At 53.2% G+C, this 16,964-nt stretch overlaps 2 protein-coding genes across 2 annotated transcripts; both read right to left on the bottom strand.

Annotated features, from left to right (window-relative positions):
• Window positions 1–988: 988 nt before the first annotated feature.
• LOC120701253 (aspartic proteinase NANA, chloroplast-like) lies at window positions 989–2,503 on the bottom strand. The gene is made up of 2 exons (XM_039985377.1): window positions 1,980–2,503; window positions 989–1,811 (listed from the first exon to the last, which is right to left on the bottom strand). The coding sequence occupies exons 1-2, from the start codon at window positions 2,501–2,503 to the stop codon at window positions 989–991; spliced, it is 1,347 nt and encodes a 448-aa protein (XP_039841311.1).
• Window positions 2,504–7,254: 4,751 nt separating this feature from the next.
• Window positions 7,255–11,410, bottom strand: LOC120697880 (aspartic proteinase NANA, chloroplast-like). Its single transcript, XM_039981251.1, has 2 exons — window positions 10,593–11,410; window positions 7,255–8,222 (listed from the first exon to the last, which is right to left on the bottom strand). Exons 1-2 carry the CDS (start codon window positions 11,138–11,140, stop codon window positions 7,391–7,393), a joined length of 1,380 nt encoding a protein of 459 aa, XP_039837185.1. The 5' UTR covers window positions 11,141–11,410; the 3' UTR covers window positions 7,255–7,390.
• Window positions 11,411–16,964: the final 5,554 nt, after the last annotated feature.

The raw sequence follows: 16,964 nt of genomic DNA, 5'->3' as shown, positions 1-16,964 counted from the left end.
CAAAAGATTCACTGTTTAATATAAACACATGTGTTGCTACAGGTAAAATACCCAGACCTATATGAGACCACCAATTTTGTGCTCTTTCACTCCATGTACAGTTTGTACCGTGACCGCGTGAGGTATTGATTGTTCTGGTTCCATTTAGGATTTGGATTGATTTGTTGGGGTTTCGATTATAATTCTGATTGATTTATTTATGTTCGGATTAGGATTCCGACTGGCGGGCTATGAAATCATTGCTTGCTTTAGAAATAAGTAAAGAAATTATTTAGTTAGTTTTCGAATGAAGTACCTAGATATTTAATCAAGAGTCATGAAGTTGCTATTTTGCTCTAGGAACATCTCTATGGATCCTGTTACTTTGCAAGTATCTCCAAGAGCTCTTGTATCTATGAATAGTTAAAATTCTGATATATCTATTGTATAAAACGAAATAACTAGCGAAAAAGAGATGAAATCTAACAGCTTCTCCAAAATTCAAAAAAGGATGGCTAGCGCTCAGCGCTAGGTAAAGATGCCCAGCGGCACCCTGGATAGAAAATGATGATAGAAGAAGATAGATAGAATTTCTGTTAGACGAGGTTTTTTGTCTTCTTTTTTTAGTTAACTCACCCAAGGTACAAGAGCTCTTGGAGATGCTCTAATGCTACTTATTACTTCCGCAATCTATATTTTCGGCTAGCCGCTGAACCGCGATGGTCTGTGATGTCTGTTCTTGAGCTTCTTTGCTGCTGCTACCAAATTGCTAATGATAATTTGACGCCGGACGTCTCTTCAATTGTTTCCTGGTGCTCTTTTGCACAAATCTTACGTTGTAGCGTTGTCAGATCTGAGGCAAACGTCTGTAAGATGCTCATTCAGAAACTTGATTTATGCAGAGCGTTTTTACGTTTTCGTTACGCAAGATTTCGTATATCTCAGAAGTTTTTACATTTTTCACTCGAAGGTTCTTGCAATTCGCAAAATCAGCAAGGTCAACGTACGATCACCGGGTGCAGGTCGACGGCTTGAACCTGACCAACCGGTTCTTGAGGTCGAACTCCCAGAGGTGCTCCTGCTGCAGGATGTTCCCGATCACGGACAGCCCGGGCGACTCGCCCTCCTGCACGCCGATGCACTTGACGCCCGGTTTCACGTCGATCACGTAGCTCTTCGCCGGCGACTCCAGCCGCGCCGCCCCGGCGAACTGTACCGCCAGCTTCGGGATCTCCGGGGCCCCCGGGCGGCGCGCCGTCCAATTGTAGCAGTGCTCGAACGGGGGGAAGGCCACCGTGGGGACCCCGGCCAGGTGCGTGCTCAGCGCCGCGACCACGGCCTTGTACGCCGGGGTGGCGAGGACCGTCAGCGTCGTGCCGGAGTCGAGGATCGTGCCGCCGTTCTTCGTGGCGTCCCACACCTCGGCGGGGATGTCGAGGGCCTCGCCGGCCACGTGGATGGCTTCAACCTTGACGCCGTAGAAGGGCATCTTGGGGTCCAGCAGCAGCGGCGTCTGGGCCGTCGGCGTCGAGTCCTTGGGAGCTGGCCCGGGGCCAAAGGCGAGGTACCCGGTGGCGTCGCGCGGGGCGAGGTGGTCGACGAGGCAGTAGGAGAAGCTGCCCCCGTAGCGCGCGGCGGCGCGGGACGCGAAGGAGATCTTGCTGTTCCCCAGGCTGATCACGCCGTCCGCCGCCTGGAAGCTCTGGCCGTCGTGCGTGGAGGAGCAGCCCAGGACCACGTCCTGCATCTGCACCACCTTGCCGCCGGGCAGAGCGATGGTCGCCGAGTCCGTGCCCACCACGCCGCGCGCCCCCGCCGAGCCTTCCTTGTACCTGCCGTGCACAGCGGTTTGGTAAGATTATCATCGTTCATCGCCCAATCCAATGGAGGACTGAACTTGTCTGAAATCAGAACGCACGCGGTGCCAAGAACACGATGGAATTGACAGGAAGAGGAAGAGGAGATCGGTGGATGGGAGATGGCGCCATGGCGGTACTGACCTGTAATCATAGGCGCAGGGGCTGGTGGGCGCGGAGCAATTGGCGAGGGAGAAGGGCACGTCCCACTTGCACGTGTCCGACGAGCACGGGATGGGCGCCCACGACTTGGAGTCCGCGGGACAGAACACGCGCCCCGGCGGGGTGGCGCCGCCGGCGCCGGCGCCGGCGCCCTGGCACTTGACCCAGGTGAGGTCGCTGCCGGTGTCCGCCACCAGCGAGAACTCTTGCGCTGGCGTGCCCACGAGGAGCTTGACAAAGTACTGCCCCGTGCCGGCGTACGCCCCCGACGACACCGGCAAGGAGACCGCGGACGCACCGACCTCCGCCGCAACCCGCCGGCTTCCGCCTCGGCACGATGCGATCATTTGGGTGATGTACGCGTGGCGGTGCCGATCGTCCCTCGCCCGCTCGGCCATGGACGCTCCCGGCGCGGCGGGGACAAGCTCCAGCCTCGCCGAGTTGCCGCTCGCGGCGGCCGCCGCGGCGAGCACGAGCAACACCAGCAGGTTGCCTCGGAACGCCATTTTGTGATCCTAGACTTTCCTTCGCGTCTTCTCCCTCACGCAATGGCATAAACTACCATGTTTTTCAAGAAAGATATCTAGAAAATCATTTCGACGTTTGATTGGCGTGCCCTAATTATGGTAAGCAAAGCTAAGCACAACCAGTGAGAAACTAGTTGAATGGACCCTATTTATGGCAAGCAAACAGTAACCAATGGACGTTATTTGCGACGATGTGGCAAGTCCTGAGATGCAACGCATGCACACACTACCTTGAAAAGAAATATTCAAACATCTATAGTATTCTTCAAGCATTCTCCTTTTGAGCTTCCCATATGAAGCTGCTCAAGCTAATCGAAAGCCATCTAGCTACTCCATTTCTGCATGGAATGATTTTTCGATGTTTCTATGTATATTTATGGTCCATACGTAAATTGCGCGTACCTGATTTCCCATGCTAATTTCAAAAATATGCAAGTGTGCGTTGCTATGGACAATTGGTATAAATATCGGATACATATTGTGTGTTAAATTGTAAGGATCTACGTGATCGAGCCGTGAACAAAGAGGGTTGGTCCGACTCACATACGGGATGGACTAAGACCCACCTGTCAATAACACAGGCGGACCAAACCAACGTACCAAACCAAAAATTTGGGTGGAAAACCTTACTCGCTTTTTTTTTGAATTTAAAGGCAAGAGCGCTGCCGCATCATATAAGAAGGATAAGAAAGCGCAATGCTGAGCTTACGGGTGACCGCACGTAAGGAAAGTCACGATCGATTTTTTGTGGAGGGCCCACCCACGTGACTCCGTCCGCCCATCCACACCATGAGTCTGGATCCCCCTCTCCTCTTCACTTTCTCTTCCCCCTCCCCCTTCGCAGACCCCATCCCCGGCTCTCTCTTCTCTCTCTTCCTTTTTCTCCTGGATCTCGGCTCCGGATCCGCTCTCCCCCTCCGCCGCCGCCGCCGGATCTGCTGCTGCGTGCTCCTCCGCGCATCGCCGCCACCGGATCCACCTCCTGGGTCGCCGCGCGCTCCTCCACCTCCGGCGGGTGCTTCCCCGGCGCCGCCGCGCGGATCCGTCCCCCTGGGTGCGGCCGCCGCAGCGCTCCTTGGGCCGCGCGCTCCCCCGGCGGCGGGTGCTTACCTGAGTTTTTTTTATGTAAAATTTTTTCTGGTAAATTTTTTTAATTTGTTTCGTAAATTTTTTTCTCTTGAAGGTTCCTCTCTACAAATTTTTTTTTGAAAAAATTTTCTGCTCTCTATTTTTTTCATGAAAAAAGTTCCTGCTATCCAAATTTAATCTGCTGCTCCAAAAAAAAAATCTCAAATTTTTTTCTTGAAATTTTTTTTCTTCAAATCAGAAAACGACAAAAAAACTTATTAAAATAGGAAAAAAACCAACGGTCGGAAAATCGACCGCACGAAGCTCCTCCGTGCGGTTGACCGTAAACTAGCGACACCCATAAGAAAGTGGGTTCTTACAATAGTTGTGATTACATACCAAACTAGTACACTCAAACTCTTAGCTAGAAGATACAGAAAAGAAACTAGGTGCCTTGCCGGCCCTCGCAGCTTGCCGTCTAATCTCCATTTCTTCCTTTAGTAGTCCCAGGACCCTTGCCGGTGGCAGTGATACCCCCTTGAAAATGCGACGGTTCCGTTCGTTCCAGATGTTCCAAGCTGTATAAATTAACAATGCCGCCACTTTTCCTCTCTCTTCGTCACCTGCAGCTTGCAATGAAAAGTTCCACCAGTCCTGAACCTCCACACCTTGTACTGGAATGTTGATCAAGCCACCTGACCACGTGCGTACTAGCCACCAAACCTCCCTTGCATAGCAGCAATGCAGGCAAAGGTGTGCTGCCGTTTCAAATTCCTGATCACACAAGACACAAACAGGATTGCACACTACTCCCTTGGCCAGTAAGTTATCCGCCGTTTGAATCTTTCCCTGAACTAGCAACCAAGTAAAAAAACGATGTTTGCCTTCTGTCTTCGCTTTCCAAATGACCTTACTGTTGAAATTGCAGTAGCTTCCCGCAAACTGAATCTCATAAGCTGACTTAGAAGAGTACCGGCCATTTGCTGTCCATTTCCAAGTGATCTCATCAGGCGTCTCCGAGAACTGTACCTCCTGCACCGCCTCCCACAGTAGAATGAACTCTGCCATCTCAGTTGCTGTCGACATCCGCCACAGACCTCTTGTCCAGGTCCCATTTCCGATCTCCTCCCGAACTGTCAGCCCCTTCCTCCATGCTAGTTTATACAAATTCGGAGCCATTTCCCTTGGAGCATGACCACCCATCCAAGACGAGTTCCAGAACTGAGCTTGCCTTCCATCACCAATGGTCACACTAGTACTGAACCTGAATAGTTGCTGATCGATATCAGAGCAGGGAACAGCAGAACCGACCCATGGCCTGTCAGGGTCAACCCACATGAACCACAACCAACGAAGACGTAGAGCCCTACTAAATTTCTCCAAATCAAGTACCCGAGGCCCCCTTTAAGTTTTGGGCGTTTTACTTTGTCCCAGGCCACCAAGCACTGTCCTCCTTTTGCTTCTGAGGTGCCATTCCACATTAAACCTCTCCTGATTTTATCAATCTTTTTCAAAGCCCACTTCTTAATATCAAACATTGTTAGGAAGTATACTGGGATTGATGAGAGCACCGAGTTAACCAACTTTAGTCGCCCAGCTCTGTTAATGAATTTTCCTTTCCATGCAGATAGGCGATTTGCAACCTTGTCAATTAGTGGCTGGAAATCCACTCGTCGTAGTTTCCGTGTGTGCAAAGGCAATCCCAGATAGGAGCATGGACATTCCTTTACTTGCATGACATCTTCCAAATCAACCCTGTGACAGCTGATCGGGTAAACAGCACATTTACTTAAGTTGACATGTAGTCCAGATGCCTGCCCAAATAAATCAAGAATACCAGCAACCACTTGGACTTCATCTCTGATTGGGTTCAGGAAAACAGCTGCATCATCGGCATATAAGCTAGCCCTTAACTTTGTTACCCGGCCTCCTATTGGTGAGAGGAGGCCATCTCTTGTCGCAATTTGAAACAGTCGTTGCAACGTCTCCATGGCTATGATGAACAACAACGGAGATAATGGATCGCCTTGCCTTAAACCGGTGTTGTGCCTGAACCAATTACCCCTGGCACCATTCAAAAAAACTGCAGTGGAGCTGGTTGCCAACAAAATCGATATCCAGGCTCTCCATTTAGATTGGAAGCCAAACTGCTCAAGCACCTCCATTAGAAAGTCCCACCGCACAGTGTCAAAAGCTTTTGCTATGTCTAACTTTAAGAATAAACCCGGCTGCCTTCTCTTATGCAGATCTTGGATCAAATTCTGTGTATACAAAAAGTTATCCAGAATACTCCTTCTCTTTATGAAAGCACTTTGTGATCTTGATATCAACTCATTTAGCTCTCCCGACAATCTGCTTGCTAAGATCTTGGAAATCAATTTGGCGATGGAGTGAGTCAAACTAATTGGCCGAAAATCAGTTAACATCTGTGCGTCTTCCTTCTTAGGCAGCAGCACCATATGAGCCTTATTCAATTGTTGAAAGTGCTGATCATGCTGCTGGTAGAAATAATTCAGAGTAGCTATGAGATCAGGTTTGATAACGTGCCAGCTTTTTTTAAAGAATATCCCTATGAAACCATCCGGCCCCGGCGCTTTGTCAGCTGCAATATCATTGATGACGGCTTTTACTTCGTCCTCTGAAAATTCATTTTCAAGGTGTGTTAAATCATGCTGTCGTAGGCCAAGAACTTCCCAATTTAAGGTTGCACCTCTGCTGATCGGCCTGCCAAAAAGCGAACTAAAGTGACTGTAAATAGCCTCCACTTTGTCCTCATGAGAGAAAACTGTGTCTGTCCCCGAGTTGATCGATTGTATAAATTTTTTTCGCCTACGCCCATTAGCCTGTAGATAGAATAACTTGGAGCTAGCCTCGGCTGCCTTTACTGTTGCTAGCCTGGCCGCTTGTTTCGCCCTCAACTTCTCCACTGCCGTCATTCCAAGAAATTTTACTTTAAGATCTCTTTTTAGCCCCAACTCCTGTTCACTTAGTTGCCGAAATTCCTGCACCACATCTAGTATCCCTATCAACATCTTGGCTGCACACAGTAGCACCCTATTGTTTCCTATCATTTCCCGCGCCCATTTTCATAGCGCTTTTCCTGTTCTTTCCAGCTTGATGTGTAGACGCAGATATGGATTAGAAATCTGTAGTTCTCTTTGCCAAGCTGCTGTAACCACCTCATCATAGCCATTGAGTCGTGGCCAGAAAGCCTCAAACCGGAACCCCTTGTGCTTTCGTACAGTTTCGTACTCGCTTTAGTAATAGGTATAAACTTGGTGATGTGAATTCAGATACACTTAACTGTTATCTTCGATGTTCAGTGACTCTGAAATTAGCGGAGCTCATCATATGTTCAGTTTGGGAGAGCGCAAGACCATTCCGATTTCCTGAATCCGTGTTGTCTGCCACCCGTTGTCATGAATTTCTTCGCACTGTCTCGATTGTTTTCTAGAACTTGGTCGGGCACACACCCCGTATTTCTACCAGTACTGCAGTGAAATTTGCAAAGTTTCATTCAGTTCACATCGTTCAGATAGATTTAGAAGTCAGTTCAGTTTTGTGTGTTGAGTTCCATGACCCTGCGGTCTGAGGTCTGATCAGAGATTCTTGGGTTATGTCTGCAATCAGGGGTGCAAATTCGAGCTGCAAGTCACCAGAAGTGCAGAAGCGCGATCTCAGCTGAACATTTTCCCATCGCGCTAAAGCTTATCTTTCCATTTAGAGAAACCATTCACTCGAAGGCCGTTACAAATTTATCAAGACGATGGATGGATTAATCGTGTGCGCCTGTCAGAATCATTGGGCGACGCAGCGCGTGTCCTTGAACCGGAGCCACCGGTCCCTGAGGTCGAACTCCCAGAGGTGCTCCTGCTGCAGGATGTTGCCGATGACCGACACCCCGGGCCACGCCCCCTCCTGCACGCCGATGCACTTCACCCCGGGCGCCGCGTCGATCACGTAGCTCTTCGCCGGCGGCAGCAGACGCGCCGACCCCGCGAAGTGCACCTCCAGCTCCGGGATCTCCGGCGCGCCGGCCGTCCAGTTGTAGCAGTACTCGAACGGATCCATGCTCACCCTCGGGAGCCCCGCGAGCTGCCTGCTCAGCGCCGCGACCACGGCCCTGTACGCCGGGGTAGCGAGGATCGTGAGGCTCGTCCCCGAGTCGAGAATCGCGCCGCCGCTCTTGTCGACGTCCCAGACGTCCGCGGGGATGTCGAGCGCCTCGCCGGCCACGTAGATGGTGTCGACCGTCACGGCGTAGAACGGGCTCATCCGGCGGTCGAGCAGCAGCGGCGTCTGCTCCGGCGCGGCGGCGTCCTCGGGCCCCGGGCCGAAGGTGAGGTAGCTGGTGGCGTTGCGCGGCGCGAGGTGGTCGACGAGGCAGTAGGAGAAGCGGCCCCCGAAGCGCGCGGCGGCGCGGGAGGCGAAGGAGATGTTGCTGTTGCCCAGGCTGAGGACGCCGTCCGATGACTGGAAGCTCTGGCCGTCGTACGAGGCCGTGCATCCCAGCACCACGCCCTGCAGCTTGGCGCGCCTGCTGCCGTCCGCGCCGACGCCGTTCCCGGACAGCGCGATGGTCGCCGAGTCCGTGCCCACCACGCCACGCGCCGCGGAGCCGTCCTTGTACCTGCCACGACCGTTAGGTAGCGTTAGTTCCGCGTCAGCAAGAGGAGCGCCCACATGGAAAGATTCGGCAGCAACAACGCTATATAATGCTTACAAAAAAAAGTGCCACATGATTATTAGCTGAAAATGCACTTGTAAATTACTAGTACTAGGACTGGATTAGAGGTGATGTGAGGGGTATGATTCGAGTTGGGGACCCGACCCAGGCCTTTTTGGGGATCGAGCTCCGCTTTACAGTTCATGACGAGACGTACGATTCTGATTCAGACCATATACGAAATGAGTGACTTGCAAGCCGGCTCTTGCATCGGTGCTTTCTGTCGACCCCCCCCCCCCCCCAAAAAAAAAAATAGGGAACGAGATCCTCTGAGGTTGGAGGAATGGGAGACGTCCGATCCGGAACGGGCAGATGAGATCGTGTGCAACAGTGATGAACAGAGAGCGGGCAAACTGAGCCCAACTCATACGACGGCTACGGCCGGGACAGAGCGCCTTGGATCGTAAACGGTAAAATGGACTTGTCATCACTCATCAGAGGTTCCAAAGATGAGCACATTTCCATATCAGATTATTTTTGTCCCAGGGTGTGTTTATATTCCACAAAAACTCCAAACTTTCCATCACATCGAAATCACATCGAAACATTAAATATAACAAATAATCCATGCATGGAGTACTAAATGTAAATAACTAAAAAAACTAATTGCATAGTTTTGATGTACGTTGCGAGACGAATCTTTTGAGCCTAGTTAGGTCATAGTAGGACAATATTTACCACAAACAAACGAAATGTACTACAGTGATGTGACTTTTTCTATCTGTTTTCCAGGAATCTAAACACAGCCCCAGTGGGTTAGTACGGTGCATTTGGACAAGTAACTGTAACTGTTAGCTGTAAAGCATGCTACTCAGCTAGCGGCCACCGATGGCAACGAGACCGGTCAAAAGCCGAGGTGGACAACGAGATCGCCCAAAAGATAGACGAACCGTATGAGTCGGTCAGCTTGAATGAGCCAACGCGTTTACTGTGCTCGGGCCATACAGCCAGTACGAGGCTAAGACAGGTAGTACAGTACTGGAGCCTACTAGCAACTACTCCAGCATACACACCATCACCAGTCGTAGTAACAGTTCAAGACAAAGAAGCTTCTTGTCACGGGTCACCCAGATAAACGGCAAGTTCCAGAAACATTTTGCCACAAGAAGCGGTCACGAGGCGTCCGCGGAGGAAGCCACTTACAGCCTGGCCTTCTGCCTGAGCACATGGCGCGAGCGCGCCGAGCACCTGCTCCGCCACCTCTGCTCGTGTTCGGCGAGGCCGCAGCGTCACGGCGTCACCCGTCAGCCAGCGCCGCGGGCGACAAGTTGCCCCCCACCCCCAATTTTAAAACCCCGGAGCCATGACCGGCAGGACGGCGGCCGCGACGCCGCCCTACGGTAACGTGCGCGCCATGATCGGGGCATTGGGCGCGCACGGCAGAGTGACTGGTGCCGGTAACAAGATTTTAAATGAGAGCTCCGTGCCCCTCCCTTCCCGTCCCCACGCGCCCAGGCCCCGGCGGCAACCAGACCACCTCAACTACATTAACGCCGCATCCTAGCTTCCATCCGATTTGGCAGCCTGGAGACTCCCCACTCGTAGTAGTACGACGTACCGGCTGGTCAATCGATCCCTAAAATTACTGGGTGCCGCCGTGAATCGTGTGCTACCGTTTCGACTGGAGCTCGCTCGCTCTGGGTGTCTCGAGTGCTGGCAGTAAAGTTTGCAGGGGGAGAGAGGAGTGAAGTGAAGTGCAAGGCTGCAAGCAATTCGAGACGACCAGAGGGCAGTAGGGCACATGGAGAGCTGGAGGCCATCGACCCAACGCCAGCTTCCGATCGAATCGACCGGCCCCAGAAGAAAAGGGTAGGCAGGCGCGCGCGCACAACCGAGCACGAACTCGTGTGCGCATCAACCCGGCCGCGCCCCGACCCGAGCCCGTCAGGCGAGCGGGCCAACTATATGCCGCGCTCTGCCGCGGCGAGACCGGCAGGGAGGGCGCGCGGTAAAAAAGCTGCGCGAGTAATGGCGCGCGCGGGATCCCGACCCACCCCGCCTACCAACCAACAGTTACTCCTGCCGCTGCCTGCCTCGGGGTTGCGGGCGCCAGCCGGCCGGCCGCGGCCGTGTCGTCGCCCCCGGCGGCCCCGCCCCGGGTCCGGAGCCGGAACCGGAACCACCAGGGCCGTATCGTACCGAGATCCGGTGGAGTGGCGAGCACGCATCCGTGGAGCGAGCGGTACGAGGTGATCGATCGATGGAGTACGAGGCACGGCAATGGCATCGGGAGGAGGAAGAGGAGGGAGGTGTGCGGTGGCGGGGGGCACTGACCTGTAGTCGTAGGCGCAGGGGCTGGCCGGCGTCGAGCAGTTGGCGAGGGAGAAGGGCACGTACGACGTGCACGTGTCGGAGGAGCACGCGATGGGCGCCCACGACTTGGAGGCGGCGGGCCGGAACTCGCGCGCCGGCGGCTGCGCGTCCGGCGGCGATCCGGCGCCGCGGCACTTGACCCAGGTGAGGTCGCTGCCGGTGTCCGCCACCAGCACGAACGGCTGCGCGGGGGTGCCCACGCGGAACCGCACGAAGTACTGGCCCGTGCCGGTGTAGGCCCCCGACGAGAGCGGCATGGCGAACGCCGACGCGCCCACCTCCGCCGCGCGGCGGCGCGACGCCAGCGTGGACCGGATGTACGCGTGCCGGTGCCGGTCGTCCCGCGCGCGGTCGGCGAGGGACGCGCCCGGCGCGGAGGGGATCAGCCTCAGCCGCGCCGACTTCCTGCCGTGCCGGTGCCGGTGCTGGTGCCGCCCGCCGCCCGCCGCGGCCGCCCCGGCGAGCGCGAGCAGCACGAACAGCGCCAGCACGTGGCCGCGCGCCGCCATTTCCTCGATCCTTAGCTGCTCCCTTCACGCCGCCTTCCTCTCGCTCACGCAGTGGCAATGGCAAGTGACGGAAGCAGCAGGCAAGCAACACTCTGCTACGCAAGAGGAGCGGCCATCCCGATCGCCTCCCGCCTCATCGAGCAGTCGAGCTCTGCCCCGTGTGCTTTTTGGCTGCGTGCGTCCGGCACGGCGATGGGAGACGGCGTCTTTTATAAACACGAGGCGCGGCACCCGCTGGTGCTGCTGGCCTGCTTCGCTGCCCGTGGATAGAACGCGGTTGGGTCGGCTTGTGCGCGCTTCGTTGGCATTTGGCAAGTGTGATTGATTACCTGCCGGGGTCGAGGATCGTTTCCTGCCCCGGGTTCGGTCTCCGATCGCCTCTGGGGCCTGTCCCCGTGGGCCATGGGCCCTCCTCACCCGTGGTTGCAAGCAATGTTCAGTTCATGTGGGGTCTCACTGCTCTCCTCCTCATCCATGGCTTTAAAAACTGTATCAGAAATTGTAATAGGTGTTTCATTCCTGTTTCTATTTCAGCTATTCCTAGAAATTAGTGGCGCAGCATTTCATTCCTGTTTCTATTTCAGCTATTCCTAGAAATTGTAATAGGTGTGCTCACGAGCTTGCACGCTTGGGCCTTGTACGGGACCTGGATCGCCCAGGTGTTTGGGATGATCCCTTCCCAGACTTTGTATCAACTGTGGTGGATCGCGATCGCGCTGATCCTGGGCATGTTTGAATAAAGCGAGCTGTCAGAAGGTCAAAAAATAAAAAAAGAATGCAGCATTTTTACGAATATGAACAACCTTCGCAAATCAAATCATCGTTTGGAAAAAAAATGGTAGAAATCTTGTTCTACATGCAGGATCACTGATCGATTCTTGCTGTTCTTTCTCGGAAAACAAAGTGTAGAGAGGGATTGAATCAACCACGCATTGTATTGATTCAGAGTGTAGTATTTATACACGTTACAAGCATGCATGAGGCTAACTAATCTCTGCTAGATTACAGGAGGGACGCGGGGAGCCATGCGGAGCGTGGCAAGCGCGCGCGGCGTGCGGAGCGTGGAGCGCGTGGCGCGGAACGAGCAGAGCGGAGCGCGTCAGACGCGAGGAGCGAGTCGTGCGCGTGAACCGCGCCGTTCAGGTGCATGAAATCCAACACCCCCCGCAGTCTCAGCTCGTCAATCCGACGCAGAGGCTGGACCTGAAATCTTCAAACAACGCCGTCGGGAGCCCTTTGGTGAAAATGTCTGCGAACTGACGAGCGCTTGGAATCTGTAGAACGCGGAGTTCACTGACGGCCACCTTGAGGGATTGAATCAACCACGCATTGTATTGATTCAGAGTGTAGTATTTATACACGTTACAAGCATGCATAAGGCTAACTAATCTCTGCTAGATTACAGGAGGGCCATGAGGAGCCATACGGAGCGTGGCGAGCGAGCGCGGCGTGCGGAGCGTGGAGCGCGGCGTGCGGAGCGTGGAGCGCGTGGCGCGGAGCGGAGCGCGTTAGACGCGAGGAGCGAGTCGTGCGCGTGAACCGCGCCGTTCAGTGCATGAAATCCAACACAAAGATTTCTGATTGATTTTTGTTGCTCTTTCTCTAAAACTAAAAGCAAATTTTGCATATCAATTTCAAGAAAAAAAATCAGGGCAAACAATTTGCAGAAGATGACCACGATGGCAAATGCATGTCAGGCCTCCTCCAACACCTCGACGATTTCGTCCGCTAATCTGGATGTGAAAAACAATAAAAAGAACAAAACGTCCGCATCGGCAACTACTATAGAGCATATCGCGAGGCGCTGCACGTTATCCCGCCCGAACCGCGCCCTGTCGCTTTGGTGCACCCAGGCGCGTCCACGTACAGCCCCCCCCCCCCCCCCCTCCCGTGCACTACCGTTGCCACATGCCGCCGTCCAGGCAGCTAGCAGTAGTACGATCCATGACAAGTTTTTTGACCGGGCGCGGAGCCACGTGTCACGCTGCGGGCACGGCGCCTTCCGCTGACGCGTGCAGGGGCGCGAGGATAGCTGCCAGGCGGCACGTCGGGCGGTGACGTGTATGGGTATGACGTGCACGGCTGCACTACGCACTCGCTGGAGCGGCGGAACCAGAAATTTTGAATAAGGGGGGCCGAGCAGATACTTTATACTATACGTGAGAAATATATCAAGATATATATACGTGTTACTAATATTTTAGATAGAAAAAATGCTTTGCATATGTTCTGTTTGTACTTTACAACTTCGCAGACGTATTGCGAATTTGTATTCTCTTTCTTTCATAAAATAATATCAAATGTCTTCGTTTTTTTAGTTTGACCATGTTTTCTGAAAAAAATTATAACATACTCCCTCCGTCCCACAAAGAGTGTAGTTTTAGGAAATTTTAGACACATTACTTATCTAAACAAATGACTTTGTTATCCCTAATTATTTCTACCAATTATGATTGAAAACCGCATTATTTATTTGGTTTTCTAGAAATGTAGGGTATTCACTACCGGAAAACGGTATTTTGCCGTGTGCTAGAATCTTCGCCGTGTGCATTATTTCGGGCACACGACGAAGACCTCTTTTACCGTGTGTCGCCAGAAGAACACACGGCAAAGCAAAAACACACAGGAAACCTTACTCTTCGCCGTGTGCCAAGGGCCAGCACACGGCAAACCTTGCTCTTCGCCGTGTGCCAGAACCAAGGACACACGGCGAAGTCTGAAAGTTCACCGTGTGTCCACGGTGCAGACACACGGCGAACAGACGCCGACGCCGTCAGCTAGCCCGGACGGCGTCTTCTCGCTTTTTTTCGCCGTGCGCCTATATATACACACGGCGAAAAGGTTCGCCGTGTGCGCGACTTTTGACACACGGCAAACAAGGGCTTCGCCGTCCCTGTAGCTACCGTCGGCGCTTTGCCATCGGCGAACAGAAATGTCATGCTACTTTAATTATTAGCACATATTTAGTTAACCAAATAGAGTCCCAATACTTAATAATTAGGGTAATTAGGGGTAGGAGAGTCTTTTATATAGCCATAATTTATTCTAAAAACTCCAGAATGCCTTATATTTGGTGACGGAGGGAGTAATATTGGAGTCTTCGGGTTGGATTTGACTAGTATTTAGCTAGCTGCCTAGGTAGATGTGTATACGTGCACCGTTCAATATGTGTTGTTGGGTTTGTTAAGGACGATAGCCGAAAAACTTAAAGTACAAAGCATCGTTGCATTGATTGACCTTTGTGTTGGCTTTAGAATATAGGTGGGGGTTAAAAATTTTCACTGATTTTAGGGGGGGCCGTGGCCCTGCTCGCCCCCCCTGGTTCCGCCGTTGGCTGGCTGTGAGTGTAACCTTTACACCTCGTTCCCCCGCCGTGCGTCGTCGTCAAGGGCGGTGACGCACGCGCGGCGGCACGCGGCAGCCGCCGTGGCGCCTGGCGGCTGGCGCCTCACAAGGTACCCTGCGCGGATCAGGAGCCGACCAGAGCGATGAGACGGCACGCGCACGACGACGAGACCGTGCAGGTAAAACCTCGGCCGGACAAGTCATCGGCTAGCCAGCTCATCGATCGGCCAGTCAAACCGCCGCCGCAGTCGGCAAGGTGCTCTGGATTTTTTTTTCCTGGCACCGGACGTGTAGTCGCATACTCCTACATGCATGCATGCGCTAGATTCTTACAGCGATGAGCTAGACAGTCGTCCTAGAGGTACAGGTAGTCCCGGCCGGCAATCTCGACAGCTAGCTCACGGGTGCGAGCGAGCGAGGCGAGAGGGCACAGTGATCTTGAGCTAGCGCGCACCAAATCCGCCTAGAAAAGGCGAGGGGGGAAGACCGGCCGCACCACACGACGACGCTGCAGCAGGTGGGGGGACGCGAACATGGCATGATACGATAAAACAATATGATCCCAGACAGACAGTCAGACAGCAGGGATGCTCGAGCGATCGCCGTGTTTGTATAGTGAGTGAGTGGGCGCCGCTGCTACTCGGTAGTGGCCGTGAAGGGCCAGCTAGAGGGCAGCAACAGCAGGGCGCCAGGTCCTGCCCGGGTCGGATCGGATGGACGACGGACCAGCGGAAAAGAAAAAGAAAAGAATCGCATGCCATGGCATGGCATGGGGTCGGGTGCAGCTGCGGCGAGGAAACACGATGATGGCGAGCAACGAAAAGCCGGGGCCTGGTCACATGGGCACGCTGTGCGCTTCGTCGTAGCAGAACACTCGCCGCAGCGCGCGCTCGGCCGGCCGGCCTTCGGATACGGCCAGCCCAAAAGCATGCAGCTGCTGCCGCGACCGGCGAGAACGCCGTTATCCTTTTGTGATTGGACGCTGTGCGCATGTCAGTATGCTCCGTGTAGCTGTACGTATAATGCCTGCCGGTGGACCCATGCTCGTACTACCGTACGTGTGTCTTCGACTGCGCAGGTCCCGGGCGCTTTGTTGATCTGGCGGCTTGGCACGCGTGGCGCCCGTCGAGACGGCCACGTGTTCCATGGTGGCTGGCTACTGAAACTGTTTTCAGAGTTCAGGCTTTCGGCTCGCCATTTTGCTCTTCCGGGGAGGATTGATCGGCCAGGCTTTGCCTTTCGCTTTTTCTCAACGAACGAACTGCCTGGCTGCCTGGGACCATGAGTCTGCTGGCCGCTTGATTCTCTTTATCTACCTGTGGACTATGATCAGCTCTGAGCTCTCATCATCATTGGATCCACGCACGCGCCGTCATGATTCGATCGCCTGGTTGTTCCACTGGCCTTAATCGAGCAAGTGATCATTGTTCATCACTGCCTGCTTGCATTGCATTGCCTTGAAACTTTAGGCCAAGCCGCAGTCACCGATCGAGATGCATGAGTTAACCTCAACTTCTCTTCGGACTTGCTGCCCGATCTAGCTGGCTCTGAACTCTGAACTCCCCTTCCGCTTTCCGTGTATGGGCATTTTCTGACCTCTGAACTCATTCTATGGGCATTTTCTCAACTCTGAACTCATTCTCATTTCACAATGCCAGCTAGTTTGCCTGGCGAAATTTACCTGATTGGGGGTCCTATTTTCAGCTACTTGTAGATATATACAAAGTTCCCGAATAGAATGTCAGAATGGCTCACGAGTCACGACCTGGACGTACTGTCTGGCCCTAACTGCCGATTACGGATTCGTGGGAACCAAGCCACACCCACATGCCCTGTAGGGATTCGGCCAAAGCACATGGCCGAACCGCAATCGAAAAGGCCGGGCAGGGGGCAGAGGCGCGGCAGGGATGCCACTCCTTCGTTTCTTCCAGCAAATAGACCGATTGATTTGACTACCACATGTTTGGTAATTGGTACTGTATTTTTTTTAAACATAAATGTTTGGTACTGTACCAGTAGTACTGGAATGATATAAAAGTGTTGCGGGTAATATCTTTTTTTTTGGCTGAACAGGTTTAGGCTAGGCTGTCCAAGGAAGAACGACCGATGGAGTTAGTCTTTCTTCAGAAAAGAAATTGTTTCATAGGTTACGGCTACATTGGTCAGCAGGAGTCTATGTAGCCTGAACTGTGAAACTTCCTGGTCAGTACTTGGAGTCGCAGAATGCAGACCGATCATCATGCAAAGATGATTGCCTTAGCAGGTTATACCGTGGATCTTGGTTGGACTTGGTAGGTGACTACAGTATACGGTAGAGACAAGCTTATCTTGTGGAATATTGTCACCTAAGATGCGAGGGAAAGGAGGAAAAAAACAAGTGCTGATCGGATGTTCATACCCAGCTACTGAAGATGCTAACTAAGTTCTGAAATGCCAGAGCCCAGAGGACACAAAATGTCCCAGCTGGTAGAAATTAGAT

Source organism: Panicum virgatum, chromosome 3K (assembly GCF_016808335.1).
Source record: "Panicum virgatum strain AP13 chromosome 3K, P.virgatum_v5, whole genome shotgun sequence".
NCBI classification, from domain to species: domain Eukaryota; kingdom Viridiplantae; phylum Streptophyta; class Magnoliopsida; order Poales; family Poaceae; genus Panicum; species Panicum virgatum.
The sequence above is the reverse complement of the archived record's forward strand: the minus strand, read 5'-3'. Positions and strand labels throughout refer to the sequence as shown.

Bases quoted from the DNA above. Each gene is read 5' to 3' on its own strand.
- LOC120701253 (XM_039985377.1), bottom strand. From the start codon at position 2,503: ATGGCGTTCCGAGGCAACCTGCTGGTGTTGCTCGTGCTCGCCGCGGCG. The intron at 1,812-1,979 runs GTCAGTACCGCC...TGTGCACGGCAG, and splicing joins CCCTGCGCCTATGATTACAG to GTACAAGGAAGGCTCGGCGG.
- LOC120697880 (XM_039981251.1), bottom strand. From the start codon at position 11,140: ATGGCGGCGCGCGGCCACGTGCTGGCGCTGTTCGTGCTGCTCGCGCTC. The intron at 8,223-10,592 runs GTCAGTGCCCCC...CGGTCGTGGCAG, and splicing joins CCCTGCGCCTACGACTACAG to GTACAAGGACGGCTCCGCGG.